Source organism: Lepisosteus platostomus, chromosome 13, assembly GCF_059453375.1.
Source record: "Lepisosteus platostomus isolate fLepPlt1 chromosome 13, fLepPlt1.hap1, whole genome shotgun sequence".
In the NCBI taxonomy this organism is placed as follows: Eukaryota; Metazoa; Chordata; class Actinopteri; order Semionotiformes; family Lepisosteidae; genus Lepisosteus; species Lepisosteus platostomus.
Window position 1 is genome coordinate 28001632 of NC_142623.1, and position 16834 is coordinate 28018465.

General features: G+C 37.1%; 1 protein-coding gene across 2 annotated transcripts in view; it reads left to right on the plus strand.

Moving 5' to 3' along the window:
* The window catches only part of rad50 (RAD50 homolog, double strand break repair protein), a 49871-nt gene extending 33099 nt beyond the window's left edge, over positions 1 to 16772 (plus strand). Inside the window, exons 16-27 of one of the 2 annotated variants that reach the window (XM_088603963.1) lie at positions 1613 to 1802; positions 2617 to 2743; positions 3102 to 3295; positions 4750 to 4860; positions 5040 to 5132; positions 5228 to 5341; positions 5722 to 5849; positions 5965 to 6189; positions 8716 to 8801; positions 9087 to 9229; positions 10612 to 10745; positions 15949 to 16772. In XM_088603963.1, coding sequence (XP_088460089.1) covers positions 1613 to 1802; positions 2617 to 2743; positions 3102 to 3295; positions 4750 to 4860; positions 5040 to 5132; positions 5228 to 5341; positions 5722 to 5849; positions 5965 to 6189; positions 8716 to 8801; positions 9087 to 9229; positions 10612 to 10745; positions 15949 to 16135 — 1732 coding nt within the window. In that variant the 3' untranslated portion in view covers positions 16136 to 16772. The remainder of the gene's footprint in view (positions 1 to 1612; positions 1803 to 2616; positions 2744 to 3101; positions 3296 to 4749; positions 4861 to 5039; positions 5133 to 5227; positions 5342 to 5721; positions 5850 to 5964; positions 6190 to 8715; positions 8802 to 9086; positions 9230 to 10611; positions 10746 to 15948) is intronic. The other variant, XM_088603964.1, reaches the window with a different exon arrangement.
* The last annotated feature ends 62 nt before the right edge of the window (positions 16773 to 16834 follow it).

A 16834-nucleotide genomic window follows, 5' to 3' on the forward strand; every position in this document is an offset into this window, starting at 1 on the left:
CATAAGATCCACAGGATAATATACACACATTCTTATCTGACATACACCCTGACTAATGCAAAGATTCTGTTCATCAGGCCTTTGTGTAACACGATTTTTACCTAAGTCAGAACTGACCCTTTCTTAGCCTTTGCTTGAAGACGTATAGAGAATGATCATTCATTATATTTATAGTTAAAATGTTTTGCTTAATGAATAACATTTTAAAATAAAATAATTAGAATAAATTAACACCAAATGTAATATCCGCCCATTTCCTAAAAGCTTCTTCCAGGGTTGTTGGGGATCCAGAGACTATCTCAGCAAATGAGACAAGCGCAAGGCAAGATGCACCCTGGGCCAACACGGATGCACACGCTCACACCTGAGCCACATTTCACATTGTGGGAGGAACACAGAGCATCTGGAGGAAACCCACGTGAACACAAGGAAAAGATGCAAACTACACAGCGATAGCACCATACAGCCCCAAATTTAGCATACACTTAAAAAAAATTCCAGTAAATAATAAATTAAACATTGGAGTTTCTTAACCTTTTACCACTGTTCACAAAATAAAATTAGTTTATGAGTGCAATGTGAATTATTCAGAGTGTAAAATGGCATCCTCGTGGTGTCTCTGTTACTTGTACTCTTCATTATTTATTCACAGAATCAACTCACAGAACACTTGTTCTTTATAAACATAACATGTCAGTGACTTGAAAATGTAATTATGAAACCTCTGCAAGGTTTTACATAAAGCTGAATTTACATCGAGTCATAGGTGACTGGGAGAGGGGCTGTATTAATTGAACCGTAATAGCCGTAAACTATTATACATTATAAAGTCTGAGATTTTGTTCAATGCTTAGATGTAATACAGTATATGTCAGCTCAACTGCTAGAGAAATGTCATTTGCAGGTGTTACTTAAAACAAAATCTGAGACGAGTTGATGGGCAGCTTCTCAGAATTATTTTTTTTTCAGAATTAACCTTTTTTTATCACATACACACCCTGTTTTCTGACAGTGTCTTCTTTAGTAGTTCGGAAAGAAATGAGATGTGCTTCTCCACCTGCAAGGGCATTCATTATTTGCTCCAAAGCACCTGACAGGGGAGTTAGTACTAATTGGTGGAGTAGCAGATATTTCAATGATGTCACTGCAAGCCTACAGGTGCACCAGTATCCCACAGTTGTTGTTTGCTTGACTAATCCCAGCCTGCACTGGGCTTCAGCCAGGTTCTTCACCTCTGAGTTTAACCAACTCTGCTCCATCTGTTCTTTGAGCAAGCACTGTTATGGGCCGAGGAACCCCCTTCTTTTTAACTGTTTTTGAAGAGACTAGAGGTTCCAGAATAGTCCAGAAATATTCCTGATTCCCCAACTTTAAAACAAGCAGTTCTGCTTTACCAGTGATGATAAACAAAAGGCATTTTAGACTAAATGTTCCACCCTGAGTGAAACAACAGCTGTTAAAGGGTTTAATTGCCATTTATTTCAGGTTATCCCCTGGCTGAATTTATTTGCATGTTATTTAGATGTTATTGTATGCTGTAGCTTACTTGGCAGTTTGATAGAAGAACACCTGTAATAGGTATTATCTGGAAAATTTTCATTATTTTTCAAAGGCAGACTGTGTCTGAGCTGGGCGAGAAGGACCTGCCCGAGTTGCGGAACAGGCTCCAGAATGTAAACCGTGATATAGATCGTCTGAAAAATGACATTGAGGAGCAGGAGACCCTCTTGGCCAGGCTGATGTCTGAAGAAGAGACAGCGAAGGCTTGTCTCCAGGACATCTCTCTGATGGACAGATATCTGGTAACCTTCAGCTTGTCAAAAGAACACTATTGTGCATGCCATGGACGTGCATATTGGCATGCTGATGCTCGTTAGGCTACGTGATTCATTTCTTGCAAATGTTGTGCTGTGTAATGCAAAATTCCATTGAGATGATGTGCTAATGTGGTCTGACCTCTGATGAAAAGCAGTGACTTTTTTTCTATCGAAAATCACCTCTTTAAGTTTGCTCTGCCCTTCATGGTATCAAACATTTTGTTACTTAGTAAAAATACAGTGCCAGTTGATGATTCACAGGACTATTAAAAAACAGTTGCCCTTTAGTTAATTATAATTCTCTTACTGTTTCCCGTAGCACTTCTAGGAATTATTAATTCTAGTGCATGTTCTTTGTCAAAAGTGTTAGGGATTATGCTAGCAGCTTTAAAAGAAAATAAATATTCCTTTATTTAACAAAATGAGAACAAACTTTCGTTGACCATGATGCCTTTGATTTGTCCGTACAGTAGGGCATTCACTGGAGCGATCTGAATGAAGTACCTTGCTCAAGGGTTCGCAAGCACTGTCCCATAGTATCCACATTTGTACTCATCACCCCCTGGTTCGCTGTCTGGAACCCTGACCACTTCCACACTGCTGGCTAGTGCCATGCCATGCATGTTTATAGAGGTCTTTTTATCACCTGTAGTAGTTCAGGTGGGTAGCTGCGTCAGCATGCGTAGGCTGCAGGTGAAGAAGGCTCCACGGCCGAAACGTTGTGTTTTCTTTCTTCTTTTTTCAGCATGGAATAAACCTATTAACTTGTTCCTTTTTATAACCTGTTCTACTTTTCTAGATGGATTTGAAAGATGTGGAACGGAAAATTGCCCAGCAGGCAACGAAACTGCAAGGCATTGATTTGTCCCGCACAGTGCAACAAGTCAATCAGGAGAAACAGGAGACACAGCACAAACTGGACACAAGTGAGCTCACTGTGCTCCTCACTCATATTATCATCCATCTTCCTTAGAGGGTTGCTTTAATCTGTATCGGAAAGTTTAAAATCTATTAATTTTGAAACTCAGTGTTTGAACAAACTTTGAAGAAAGTTCTGTAGGTTCTTATTATGGTCCATCTTGTTATGTGTAAGGATTCTGTTGTTTTCATTTGTTTTCTTTATTAAGCATATTTTTTAAATGGCTTAGAGTGGTTGTATCTAGAGGTCACAAAGTATCATGCTATAAGAGAGGACATCTTTATAAGTGATTATTAATGAATGGGTACAATGTAAAAAATTAACATTGTTTATGTAATTCTTCCATAATATTCTCTTTTTTTAAGCCTCCAGCAAAATTGAATTGAAACGAAAGCTAATCCAGGACCAACTGGAGCAAATCCAGCTCTTGAAAAGCAGCATTAATGAAACGCGAGCTGAAAAACTGCAAATTTCCAGTAATATGCAGCGCCAGCAGCAGTTGGAGGAGCAATGTGTAGATTTTTCTGCGGAGATCCAGTCCTTACATAGAGAGATTCGGGTACATTAAGTCATTTACTTTCTTGTATTATAAATTAAATGTACATTACTGTACATTAAATGTTAAAACTATGCACATTAAAGGAGCCTATTGAGTTCTTTGCCTCAGAAATGTCAAGGGATCTGCCTATCCCTAAAATAACAAAGTCTGCTTGATATGCCACAAAGTTTGTCTAATAATAAATAGTCTTATTTTTTCATTGTAAAATGAATAAATAAGACAAAAGAATGTCTGTCAGAGAGAGGGTAAGTAGTGTGAGTATAATACAGTCTAGGACAGATGAAAAAGTAGCCTACATAATAATGTATGTACATGTAGAAGGTAATCGTCTGGAGTTTAGTCATTGAGATTATCATCACAAATACTAAATGGCATCTGTTGTTCTTTGGAAGCTTTTTAAAGTATCGTGTTTTTACACCTAATTTTTTTTATATTGACTGAATAAACTCAGAGCAAAGAGCACTGCCATCTAAAATTACTGACATTAACAAATGGAAAAAAATGTTTTCTTTTGCTTCTAAAAATGGAAAAAAAAGGTTAGTAGTGTTTCAATGTCTTATAAAGTACTAATATCTGTAGTTGTGTATTGTTCATTTTTTTCATACAGGTTTCGTAACACCTCTTTGTCCTTTCCCAGCTGACAGCAGTATGGTGCTGCTGGCTTTATGCATCTTTGCCTGCATTGTTTAGTTGCAGTTTAATCTACTGATTGCTTCCTAGACTACATAAACTGCAGAGCTGACCCTTGAGATTTAAATAGCCCTTTTCATTGACACTTCATGTCTGCATGCATGCTTCCACTGGTATTCAGGTTACTTTTCAGTTGTCATATCTAGAGCAAGACATGGTACCATGAAGCGGCCTTCATTTCCATCAACTGAAGTATTAGTTTTTTAATATAAAGTGGCTCTTTATATATCATGTTAGGGTTTTGCACCTTTTCCACTGGTGCAAGTGTCTCGTTCTGTGTGTCCCCCTGCAATGGACTGGTGTCCCATCCAGGGTGTATCCCGCCTTGCACCCATTGCCTGTCTGGGTCAGTTCTGGCTCCCCTGCGACACTGTATAAAATAATGCAGTTAGAAAATGGATGGCTGGATTATGTATTTATTGATAATTGAGTTTGAATTAATGACTTTTATCTGTGAGATATTGATAGTGGTAAATCCAGTACTTTGATAGGAGTTATTTATACTACCTTCAGCTCAGCTGGACATTCAAACTTAATCTACTAGCGCAGTCTTTATAGTGTTTTTTAATATGATTAATACACTTCTATTAGGATATTTAACACACATGTTGTAAGTAGTGTTTTGGGATAAATTCGTATTTTGCATAATGCACATAATGAAAACTTGAGGACTGTTCAATCACATAGGTCACAGGATGTTTTGCATCTGTTACAGCTGAATGGCATTATCCTCTAGTTACTAGTGTGATGCTTCTTTTCTTTAGGAAGCCAAAGAACAGTTGTCGCCTCTTGCAATGACCCTGGAGAAACTGCAGCAGGAGAAGCAGGAGCTCATAGAGAGACGAAGGCAGAAAAATGAGGAAGGACAGGAAAAGGTCTGGATTAGTAATGCAATTTCATCATAAGATTTCTAAGTGATTATAAGCTAAATATGAAATGTAAAAAAAATGATTTGTTTCTTTTCTTATAATGATATGATTGACATTAACCTATAAATTGATTTTTCTTAAGAAGGTTATTTCGGACACTGAGGGATTTATGTTTTTTTTTTCAGATTAATGCCATTAAGGAAAAGATCAGGAACATAAACATCTGCGATAAAGAAATTGAGAAGTATGTTAAAGAGGGGAAGGATGAATACAAAGAGGTAATGCTGTCGTGTAGTTCTGGTTTTTGAGCTCACGTTCAAAATAAAAAATGATTAACCAAACTTGTATTGAGAAAAATGTGCATCTGTTGTAGCAAAAGGAGGCTGAACTGCAGGAAACAAACACACATCTCCATGAAGCCGAAAAACAAAGAGAGAAGATCAGCATAGAAATGGGAAATATTAGGCAAGACATTGATACTCAAAAGGTAAGAAAGCAACATGACTGCTAACTGTTGCTTCTGCAGAACAACTTCAGAATGAAGTGCTATATTCAGATTAATCAGATCCTGTTGGCAAAACAAATGCAAGCATAGAGTGTAGTGTGCGTTATAAATGTCCATCATATCTAAAATAAGTCTTTAAGCAATACGATTAAATTGTATATGTTGTTCATTACTGGCAATGCCCTTATATATTTACTGTTCATAATGTGTCAAGTGCTTAGTCAAATATGTGCCTTCTGAAATGCACCTAAAATAAATCTGAATCATCTGTTTTATGGAGGTGGTATTTTCATTTTTGTCTCAGTTTTTGCCTCTGTAGAAGCTGTAGAGAAACAAGAACGTTAGCCTTTTTATTTTTCCAGATCCAAGAAAGATGGCTCCAGGATAACCTGACTTTAAGGAAGCGAATTGAAGAGCTTCAAGAAGTCGCCGAGAAACGAAGGGCCCTGATAAAGGAAATGGGAGACATGCAGGTCATGCAGCTGAGGAAGTAAGAAAGACTTGGAATGCAGATCGATGCCTTTTAAAAAAAAAATGTAACAGTCTGACCCCCTACCATAAATAAACATGATCACGGCAGGACTGTTTTTTCGTTGACTGTTCAGTGAACGGAAGGAGGTGGACAGCAGAATCGAAGACTTGAAGAAGAATCGCAGCGTAGCACTGGGCAGGCAGAAGGGGTTTGAGGAAGAGATCCTGCGGTTTCGGAAGGAGCTGCGGGAGGACGGGTATTGTGACGCAGAGGAAAAGTTCAGAGAGAAGATGATTGTAATGAGAACAACTGAACTGGCCAACAAGGACCTGGACATCTATTACAAGACACTTGATCAGTAAGTATAACTAGACACATAAGGGTCTGTATTTTATGTGCTTAGCAGAAAAAATTAACAAAAGGTCATTTTCCAGGTATCCTAGTGATATGTACTGTCCACTTTAACCATACTGTTTTCTCTAAGGGGATATCCAGAGTTATATCACTTGCATTACAGTTACATGATTTGAATTACTCAGATGAAAGGTCACTATGTTACTCAAGTGATTTAATAGATAGTATTGTGGTGATGCAGTTTTTCCTAGTGATTTTTAATTCTGTGGACTTTACATTATTTATAAACGTATTAACATTACATACTTCCTAGCTTTTTTAGAACTTATATAATATAATTAATATATTGATTTGTTAGTTATCATAGAAGTGACTTTTTCCAATTGTTACCCATTCATTTTTTGTCTTCCATCCTAGATGTGGTGGTGTGTTTGTTTCTTTTCTTATTAGTAACAGAATGAGATTTTATATGTGAAAATAAATGTGTACACTTTTTACATTTCACATGCTGGTCGGTGCATTTGCATTTTTTTTATAATTGTGTTATCTTATGATCAGTGTTTCCATAATCACAGCCTAAACTTGCAGTGTAATATGTGTCTATTTTGCTTTATCAAAGCATCTAGACTAGATTGACTTTATATTTGCCTAATATAGGTTCTCAAATCAGGCTTTGCATAGTGTACAATATGTGTACAGGCATATATGTATTTTTTGTTTTCTTTAGTAAAGAACAAATAAAGAATTAAAAATGATGATAAGTTCAGAACAGTTGTTGAGCAAAAGCAAGTACTTTGCGGCCTCTTATCTAATAGGAAGTGACAGCATTACTTACTGCGAGCACGCAAGATAAAGATCATATTACGAACACCAACACTGTCAGCTTCAGTGCACCCAGAATAGTCAAACTCAGTCTTACCATGATGTCTTTTTGGAATGACTGTTCTTTTTTCCATCAATCACCTCACTTCCCTGTGGGCAGTTTCAACAGGCATAACATGAATAATGATGGGGAATTTCAATATCTAGTCTACACTGTAATTAAGTACATTATGTGATAATGAATAAAGAAATAAAAAGACTGGTCTCAAAACTCAGCATGTACGATGTATATATTTTTTTCTGTGGATCCAAACTTTTAGTAAGACATGGCCAGTAAATTAATTTGACCTCCAAACTTGAGAGTGGATGTGGTCTCTGCAAGATATAATCTCTGCATGTTGTTTTTTTTTCAGGTATTTTGTCTTCCTGAAAGCATTCTGCTGATTCATCTCACATTTGTTATGTGTTTGCAGAAATCTGTAATGGTAATAGCCAAAGTGAACAAAGGCATTGATAAGGACACTTGAGTTTCCTTTCTTTTTCAGTAGTTCATGAACATCATGTAGGGAGTTTCCATGCTCACTAAGATCAATGTTGGTTCACTTTTATTTGCTCAAAGTTTAAATATGCACATTTTTAATCCATGTTAAATTTCTATATTTCTGAACATAAAAGTAAGAAGGATTTAGAAATTAAAGGAACCACTTCATCCAAGTTGCAAGTTTGGTGATGAAGAAGTCCTTTAAAAACATAGCTGACACCCTTAATACTCCTGTTTTGTCCCTGGCACCCTTAATGCTATGTAATGAACTTTTGGGATTTTGTTTCCCTCACTCAAGAAAAATAATTGCTTGTGATTGAATTGTATGTATTTCACACCAGAGGATGCTTAAGCTTTTCACATAAAAAAGGACTCACTTTATATAATACAGAAGTGCAGCACCCACCTGGAACACATAGCAAGCGTGTGCCAGCAGTCCCACTACACACCAGATCAAATAATTCACCAACTGAACAGAGGGGGAAATTTAGACTAGAAGCAGAGTTTAGCGAAGGGCACTGGAGTCACAGCCCCACTAACAGTACCATAGGATTTTTAATGTCCAACTACTTAAAACCTCAATTTAATGTCTGACATTAAATTGTCCCTTGCAGCAGCAGTGTCCCTTGACAACAAAGAGGGGGCATTGGTTTGAAAATTGTGTTCCATAAGGAAAGGTGCCACCCACTAGTCCACTACTGTCAATTACAGCAAAAACCTCATTTTCCTTAACAGGATCCTATCCCATACTATTACTTGCTATGATTCTAAGATCTAACAAGATCAGTTTAAATTTTAGACAGGATACAGCATCTGTACCTTGTGAATGAGGTGTCAATGTCCGTGTTTAAGCATTGTAGTGATACATGTAGTGTAACATGACTTACAGTCCTGAATATTTCATGAACTCTGTATAAAGGGTATAATCAAATTAAACCTACTTTTTCCCTAAATTTTGCTCATAAGAATGTTTAAAATTGAAAAGATAAGATGTAGTTGCATTTCATGCATGTGTACTGTAAAACCTCACTTCAAAGGCATGTCATTTTTTGCTATTATTCTAAAACTAGCACCACCTAGTGTTGGAAAAAATGTTCAATTAAAAAAACATCCTGGTAGAGGTGATTTTGTCGTTTGTATTCTAATCGGTTATTTCTGATTCTACAGAGCAATAATGAAGTTTCACGGTATGAAAATGGAAGAGATCAATAAGATCATCCGTGACTTATGGAGAAGTACTTACCGTGGACAAGGTCATTAATAAACTTACATGACTTTTAAAAATGGTTCAATTACATGACTGTGTCAGAAACATTTGACCACTGTTCACTTTTTTAATGCTGTATGTTTTGATCTGAGGTATCAGTGTCCATGTTTAGTTATTGTAGTGTAACATTGTCCTGGACCGACAGATTTAATGAACTCTGTATTAGCAGTACATGATTTGTGTTTATTATACCATGTCACCAAAGGTTTGTTTCTTTTCATGCGTGAAATGAGTCCTGGTAAACATCCATTGTTCCTTTTCTGTTCTACAGACATTGAATATGTGGAGATTCGCTCTGATGTCGACGAAAACGTATCAGCTAACCTTAAGAGGAGAACTTACAACTACCGAGTTGTGATGGTTAAGGGTGACACTGCACTGGACATGAGAGGGAGATGCAGTGCTGGGCAGAAGGTAGGGTCTAGTGATGTAATAGCTTCAATCATATCATCTGTAAATGTACCACAATGTGGATCATATTTCTAAAACCATATTTAGTCAAAGAGTTTTGACACGGCAACAAGATGCAGTTGCATAAACCAACTGTTACTAGCTTGGACTGGAAGTTAGTAATGAATATTCTGGCAAGCAAAGAAAGACTGCACAGTCTGCAGGTATATTTTTTTGTCAAAATTGACTAATTAACCTTTTAGGAAACCGGTAAATATTCTGCGAAAGGGTTGTGCTGAAGAATCGCTTTTGGAATCTCAACATCAGTTTAGTTGTTGTCAGCAACATTGAAACAAATGTTTGAAATGTAACATAATTTTGCAATAGATGCAAAAGAACCTATTCGATTTTAAGTAGCATCTGCTAATTATTTGTATTGTCGCAAAAACTGTTGGTTTAGAAAGGTATTGCAAAAATCTATTTACATTAAAATTTTGATATTTGGTATATAGCAAAGTACTGTACTACAAAACCTATTTCCTCTCAGTACGTAGATTAGCATCAGAAAATAGGAGATAGCAATCAGAACATCATAATCATGAAAGAGGAGCATTTTGAGGGAAATCAAGACTTTCAGTTCTCGGAATTACCAAATAAGTACAAGTTCCTGACATTGTGGGTCAACATTATGTCAGTTGTGTGTCTCATTCAGCATTTTACTTTCACATTTTGGTTATATTGCATATTCATTAATAACTGAATGAACTGAAGATACAACTGACTGTGTGAGCGAAGGTTTTTAGAATTGTCATTCCTTCCAGACAAATAGACATTGAACACGCACTGCCTTCACATTTGAGACCTGCGCATTTATTACTTTATAATGTCAGGAGAATACACCTTTTTCTGGTGGGTGACATTATTGAATCTGTGATCTCTTCGTGAGTTTTTTTTTTTACTAATTTTGTGTGTTGGTGCAAGGAGATGTGGACACAACTAACCTTATCCATTTGTAAAACCTTCAGGATATATCGCTTTTGGTACATTCCATGTGAACTGACCAGCAAGCCAAAAACAATTACTTTTTTTAAAGAGTGTGGTTCTTAATTTTTGATTATGATAAATCAACTTCCCTATCCTATCTGAGTTGCCTAATTTAAAAGTGATTACACATTGACTTGAAAGGGATTCTGCTGTATCCTGCACTTAAAAAAACAAAGGAAAATAGTCGTCAAAATCAACCATGTTTACTTTTTTTCATTTAATTTGGTTATAGGTCTATTATTTGAGTTTACACAAGTGAATTCTGGCCGTTTGAAAATCTTTAATGATATTGTGTACCTCAGTGTTATCAGATACTGAATCCTTTTTGTGTATTTTGTTAATAACATTCACTCCATCTTCAGGTACTTGCTTCTCTGATCATCAGACTTGCTCTTGCTGAGACCTTCTGCTTAAATTGTGGGATTCTTGCTCTGGATGAGCCAACTACTAATCTGGACCGTGAAAATATTGAATCTTTAGCCCATGCCTTAGTAGAGTAAGTACACATGATGTTTTAGGTGTTTTTTACAAATATCCAGTCTCATTGTTTTGGGTTTCCCCTTTCAAAACTATATTAAATGAAATACCTTTCTTTTCTATAGCTCGTTTAATCTCAAAGAATCCTTAAGGGCTTTACATACATAGAGCAGGACCCACAGCTTCTATCACCATTCTGCTCCAGCTTGCCCTCTACACAACAGATCAGATGGTGAAGTCATGAATTACTGACCAGGTCAATTTTGCTTAGCTTCTGTAAACTGATTGCAGAGTACAGTTTATATTAGGCTTATTTATTTTAGTTTCACAGTAAAATTAAGAATACATGAAAAAATACACACTTTTTAAATTTACCTACGTTATAATAAAACATAGTAGTTGTACTTACATGTCTGTGCCTAATTTGTGTTTTTGATGATTTACCAAGAAAATCTGTCTTGTCTCGTACCCCCAGAAAGGACATCAGGGGTGTGTGCACCCCAGGTTCAGAACCACTGGTCTAGTGCAAGGTTTTCTAGTTATTGTCCTGGTCCTCTGTCTCTGCTGGTTGTCATATAGATTTGAACTGTCAGTTAATTACACTTATTGAACCCTTAATTGCATCAATTACTTTAGTTCTGCATCCCTTTTTATAGCGCAAGTCCTTAAAATAACTACTAAATGTGTATTGCTGCCAGTAAAGACAGCAAATGGAACACTGCTCAAAACTGATTCAAAATAGTAACTTGCTCATAGCTTTCCAAACAACTTTGAATTGATTATCTAAGGATGTTCATACAGAGGTGGAAATAATATTAAGATGTGGCCTTTATGCATGTACCTATTCGTAAATTGCCACCTCATTGATCAAACAGTAAAGTTAGGTGAGAGGAGTCCGGAAACCCATTATGTTCATGTTCCCGCAAAAATTCACACTCACTTATAACAGTGTTTTTTTCGTTTGTGAACTCTGTTGTGCTTAGTGTAAATTAATCAAATAGCCTTTAAAGAATTAATCTAATCTAAAAAAATTGGCCAGCAGCCATATCACCCTGCAATTCACTACCGGCAACGTACTGAAACTCTGGTGTGAATCTGGTCAGTACCTGGTTGGGAGACCTCTTGGGGAAAAACTAAAGTTGCTGCTGGAAGAGGTGTCAGTGGGGCTAATGGAGGGGGTGCTCACCCTCTGGTCTATGTAGGTCTTAATGTCCCAGTATAGTGACCTGGACACTCTACTCTAAAAAAGGCACCTTCCTTTGGATGAGACTTCAAACCGAGGTCCTGACATTAAAAATCCCCAGGCATTTCTCAAAAACAATAGGGGTGTAACCCTGTCATCCTGGACAAATTTCCCATTGGCCCTTACCAATCGTGGCCTCCTCATAATCCCCATCTACGAATTGGCCTCATCACTCTGTTCTCCTCCCAACTGTTAGTTGAAGTGTGGGGAGCGTCCAGGTGAATGGTGCACATTGGTGGTGGTGGAGGGGAGTCCCCATTACCTGTAAAGCGCTTTGAGCGGAGTGTCCAGAAAAACGCTATATAAGTGTAAGCAGTTAAAATAATTACATTCTGAAATAAATTAAAATTAGCTTTCATTTGCCTCACCTGCTAAAAATAAAGATGAAGTATTCTCAGAAAGTTTAAAGCTGCTCAGTTAGTCAGATAAAGTCAAACTATATACAGTACAGTGCTCATTTTCTATGTCATTTGTTTTTTCTTAAAATCATTTGCAACAAAAACAAGAAAAAATTATGTGAACGTGAGCTCAAATACTATGAAATAGGAAACAGTTTCTAATTGAACATGTTTTTAAGAAGAAGCGTTCAGCCAAGCTGTCAGAATTTGTGCCCTAGCAAAATATAACCTAGCAGTACATATTTTCATAAGAATAATTTCTGCAAATGAAAACACCCAAGTGTTTATTTCAGTCTCCATTTAGCCTTGCAAGATACATTTTTTTATATGCCCTTAGATCTGCTAGTCCTTGTGCCTGAAGACCGAATGTAGGCTTCAATGAGATGACTCAATGATGATGTTAAAATCATGAAATCATTACTGAGAATGCACTGTCTGGGATTCAGTGGCACAGTTGCACCAGTTACACTGAAAAAATACATTAGCAGCATATTCACGTGTATACTTTGTATAAATCTTCTTTGTGGACAATTAAATTGGATAAGCTGGTGTAAGCTTCCTCTTAGAGTAAGAGAAAGTATTCTTCCATACTGCATTGCAACCAGGACTCCTGACCAGGTTGTCTAACTATATATGATCTATAGATAGGTGTGAATAGCTGGAGAAAGGTGCATAAAATAGAAATATCCTAGTAAGGTTCCACCTAGTATATTATAACATATTCCAACATAGAATAGCCATTGGCATCAAAGATGTCACTAACAGTATAAACATTTAGATCTGGGTAGCTAAGTAAAAAGGGCTGAAAATAAGGTCTGGCTTTTACTTCTGCTCTGGACAAATGCTATATGTCAAACTCACAGGTGGGAAGACAGGATTTTTTTTGCTTACAGTGCATGAACAGATCAAAGGCTGCTGAAGTAGTGGTTGCAGTGATAATTTATTCCTGCAGTCTTGCTTTCTGCACTGGAAAGATTGGTATTATAGTTCTTCTGCTACATTTGTGCATTCTAGATTCTTCTAGGTTAAAAAATATCACATTTCGCACATTAAGGAGATTTCAGTATGAGATCACTATTTTGAACTTTACTTTAAAATCACTATTAAAGGTTTAGAAAGATCAAAAAGGTTTTGTAAAAGATGAAAAAGAAACCTGTCATTATAGTTATTACTGGATAGTAACCTATTTTTTTGAAGGTGTAAATACTTCAACACAAATCATTGCCCAATAAAATAACAAATGTTTTGTTAGGATTAGAGTATGGATAAATGAAAATTGTAATCCAGAGTATTTTAGTTACTGTTGATATGTAGTGTAATGTAGTGTGCTCTCTGAAGGAGCCAGTTCTGTAGGGTTTGGGCATTTACTGGGACAATTATTAATTGTAGCAGTAAATCACAAAATTGATTCTTTTGATGGCTTTAGAATCCAACCATGCGACATAACTCAAACAACGCACACACACAGGTACTAATACACGAGGATACATTTATTAATACATAGAATATGCATGTAAAACTAACAGATCTTATCGAGAGGGTTATCAGAATACAAAAGATATATATTCAATCAGTTACAAAGAGTTACACATCAAGAGGACATACGTTCAGTATATCATTCATTAAGACCGTTTCATAAATGAACTTGGTTATAACTTCTACATTAGATACTCAAAACAAGTACATAACTCTTAGGAATTAAATTGATATCAACTGGTTGGGATAACAATTGAATTCTCGAGCAGTAATGCATTGAAGTTGAATACTCATCCAATCTCTGGGGATTCAGATCTACTGCGGGCACAAAGAAACAGTTGCAGGCTTGTTGCTGTCCAATCCGCGCTCTCTGGCTAGGTGCCAGGCTGTACTGTGCGGCTTGCGACGGTGCGCTGCTGATGCTCACTGACCGGCTAGTTAGTGTTGGCTTTAACTAGCAAAGTTTGCGCACAGGAGAAAAGATGACTGTGGGTCCCAGCAGGTCAGGAAGAGGACCGGTTCGTTCCTGATGAAGAGCTAGTTCTGAATAGTGATTCAGCTGTCCACAGTTCTGACCTGTTCACGAGGCCTGCTGCTGGTGCTAACCTCGGGTGGATCCTCTGGTTACTCTCTGGCAACCTCCGCTCTAGACTCTTTGAACAAAGGAAAGTTCTGGCACTCGGACCCACTGGCCGTTCCGTTGTTGTCCGGGCTGAGTCTCAGGATGGTCAGGAGGCGCGCTGCGAGAATGTCCTGCCCTTGGGAGCCTTCTGCTCCTGGGCCGTCCTGCCCTGGAATTCTCCTTTGAATTCCCTTTAGAAAAGTTCACAGAATTCTACTGAATCTTACTGAATCTCTCAGGCTCTCTGTGTTGCCTGTTTTTACCTGGAGGAACTTCAGCTCGTTGATTGGCTGAAAGTTCCATGGGCATCAGAGTCCCACGTGGGTTACTCGGCCCTACCAGTCCCTGATTGGTTGATCAAGGTGAGATATGAGTCACTTACTCCTGACACTTAGGAATGCAGTCCAGATGTCCATCTGGCACTCCCTAGACAGATAGGCGCCAATGGATGACCATTGATCATAATAGCCAGGCTTAGCTAAGTGCATCCCCCTTTGGGAGCTGTCCTAGGAAACCTTATCAAAGGAAACCTTAAATCAGCCTGCATGAATAGTTTCTCTGTGGCTGCACCACAGAGATGAACAGAGATGGGACCATTTGGGAAAGCTCAGAACACTTAATTCTTTCTTATTAATAAGCCTCGCCGCTACAGTAGGAATGTAAATTTCACCATTATTTATACTTCTTTCATTTTTATTTGCATTTACTTCCCAGTGTCAGGGAGGAAGGTAGGTAGAGAATTAGGTGACCCTCTCTCCTAATTAAAATGTAAACACTGAAATGATATAAAATTGTTTTGAACAGTGTTTTATAATAAAATTGCAGATAGTTATAGAAATTGTGTCAGTGATGTGCAAATCCTAAACGGAAAGACAAAGCAAATCTATGGGCAGTGATAAGGATCAGCTGGAGAGCTGAGCAGCTTGTATTTGCATAGTTGTCCTGTGAAGTGGATAGGTAAAGCTGCAGGTTAAGGAGCACTGAGCTAGGGTTTCTTCAAATTTTATATTTTTAAAAAGCAGTGATTGCAGTCCTCTAGCTCCACTAATAGCAGAATTCCTTTCATATAGGTATATGATGGGATCCTCTCATCATAATCAGTGATGGCTTGTAATTGCTGGGTGTCCGAAAGTTTGCAGTGATCTTATGTGAAAGATGTTCTGCTCTTCCAGTGGGTTTCAACTCCCCTGCCTGAGGCTCTGTAGAGTTCTCGGGTCATCAAAACTGAATGGCTTACACACTCATAGGTCTTAATACTGGTGATTCTAATGCAAGTCAGTATAACTCACTAACTAACATTTCATGCTCAAGAGCTATATCAGGTTTGTGAAGCAGCATCCAAGCCAGCTCCAGGTTTTTTTTTTTTTTATAGAGGTATTTCTGGTTTAGGTATTGTTTTTGAGGTAATTCATAATTCCTACAAAAAACAGGAATTGCAAAATGTCATCTAACTGTCATAAAACTGTATGTGTATCTCTTTCAGGATAATTAAGAGTCGTTCCCGTCAGCGTAATTTCCAGTTGTTAATCATCACACACGATGAAGACTTTGTGGAGCTTCTTGGTCGATCAGAGTACGTGGAGCATTTCTACAGGATTAAAAAGAACATTGACCAGTGTTCAGAGATCTTGAAGTGCAGTGTTGCATCCCTGAACTCTTATCTTCATTAGCCAAAATGCCCATTGACCATCCAAACAAACTACAAAATGATTCACTAAAACCCCGTGTGAAAATGACTTCAGTTAACATTGCTCACAAATGTCTAGCAATAGCCATATTTTCAACATTCTCTTAGAAAAGGTTTATAAGAGTGAATGTACTGTGAATAAGAAGATATTACATGTATTAATGTTGGGCTTTGAAATGGAAATAATGTTATGTGCATTAGTTTCTGTTACATTTTGCCTACCTTCCCAAAGAAAGTAAAAAGATTAAATTACAAATCTCAACTGTTAATGCAAACAATTGTAGTCTTTACCTTAGTAATATAAAGGCAGATGCAGTATTTTTGATATGCTAGTCTCAATTTTCTTCTTACCTAATCTAATAAAAAACATTCTACTAAAGGCTCAATGGTTTGAAAGAAAATGTTTAAAAGCACCTTCCTTTGAAACCATTGCAGCACTGATTGTCTGCAGAGCTGATTTTTGAAAGATAATTTGTGTACTTGCATAAAAGATCAAAAAGATTATAAAAATGTTATTCTATATGTTGTTTAATATTCTTTGTTGGAGATTACAGATAATAAGAAATATTTATGCATGTAATGTGCATGTAATTCTTTTTGAAATAAAGCATAGAAAGTCATGAAGCTTGTAGTCTCTTGTTTATAAGGTAAGAACATTGTTCTTGAAGTGAATTTCCTGCCA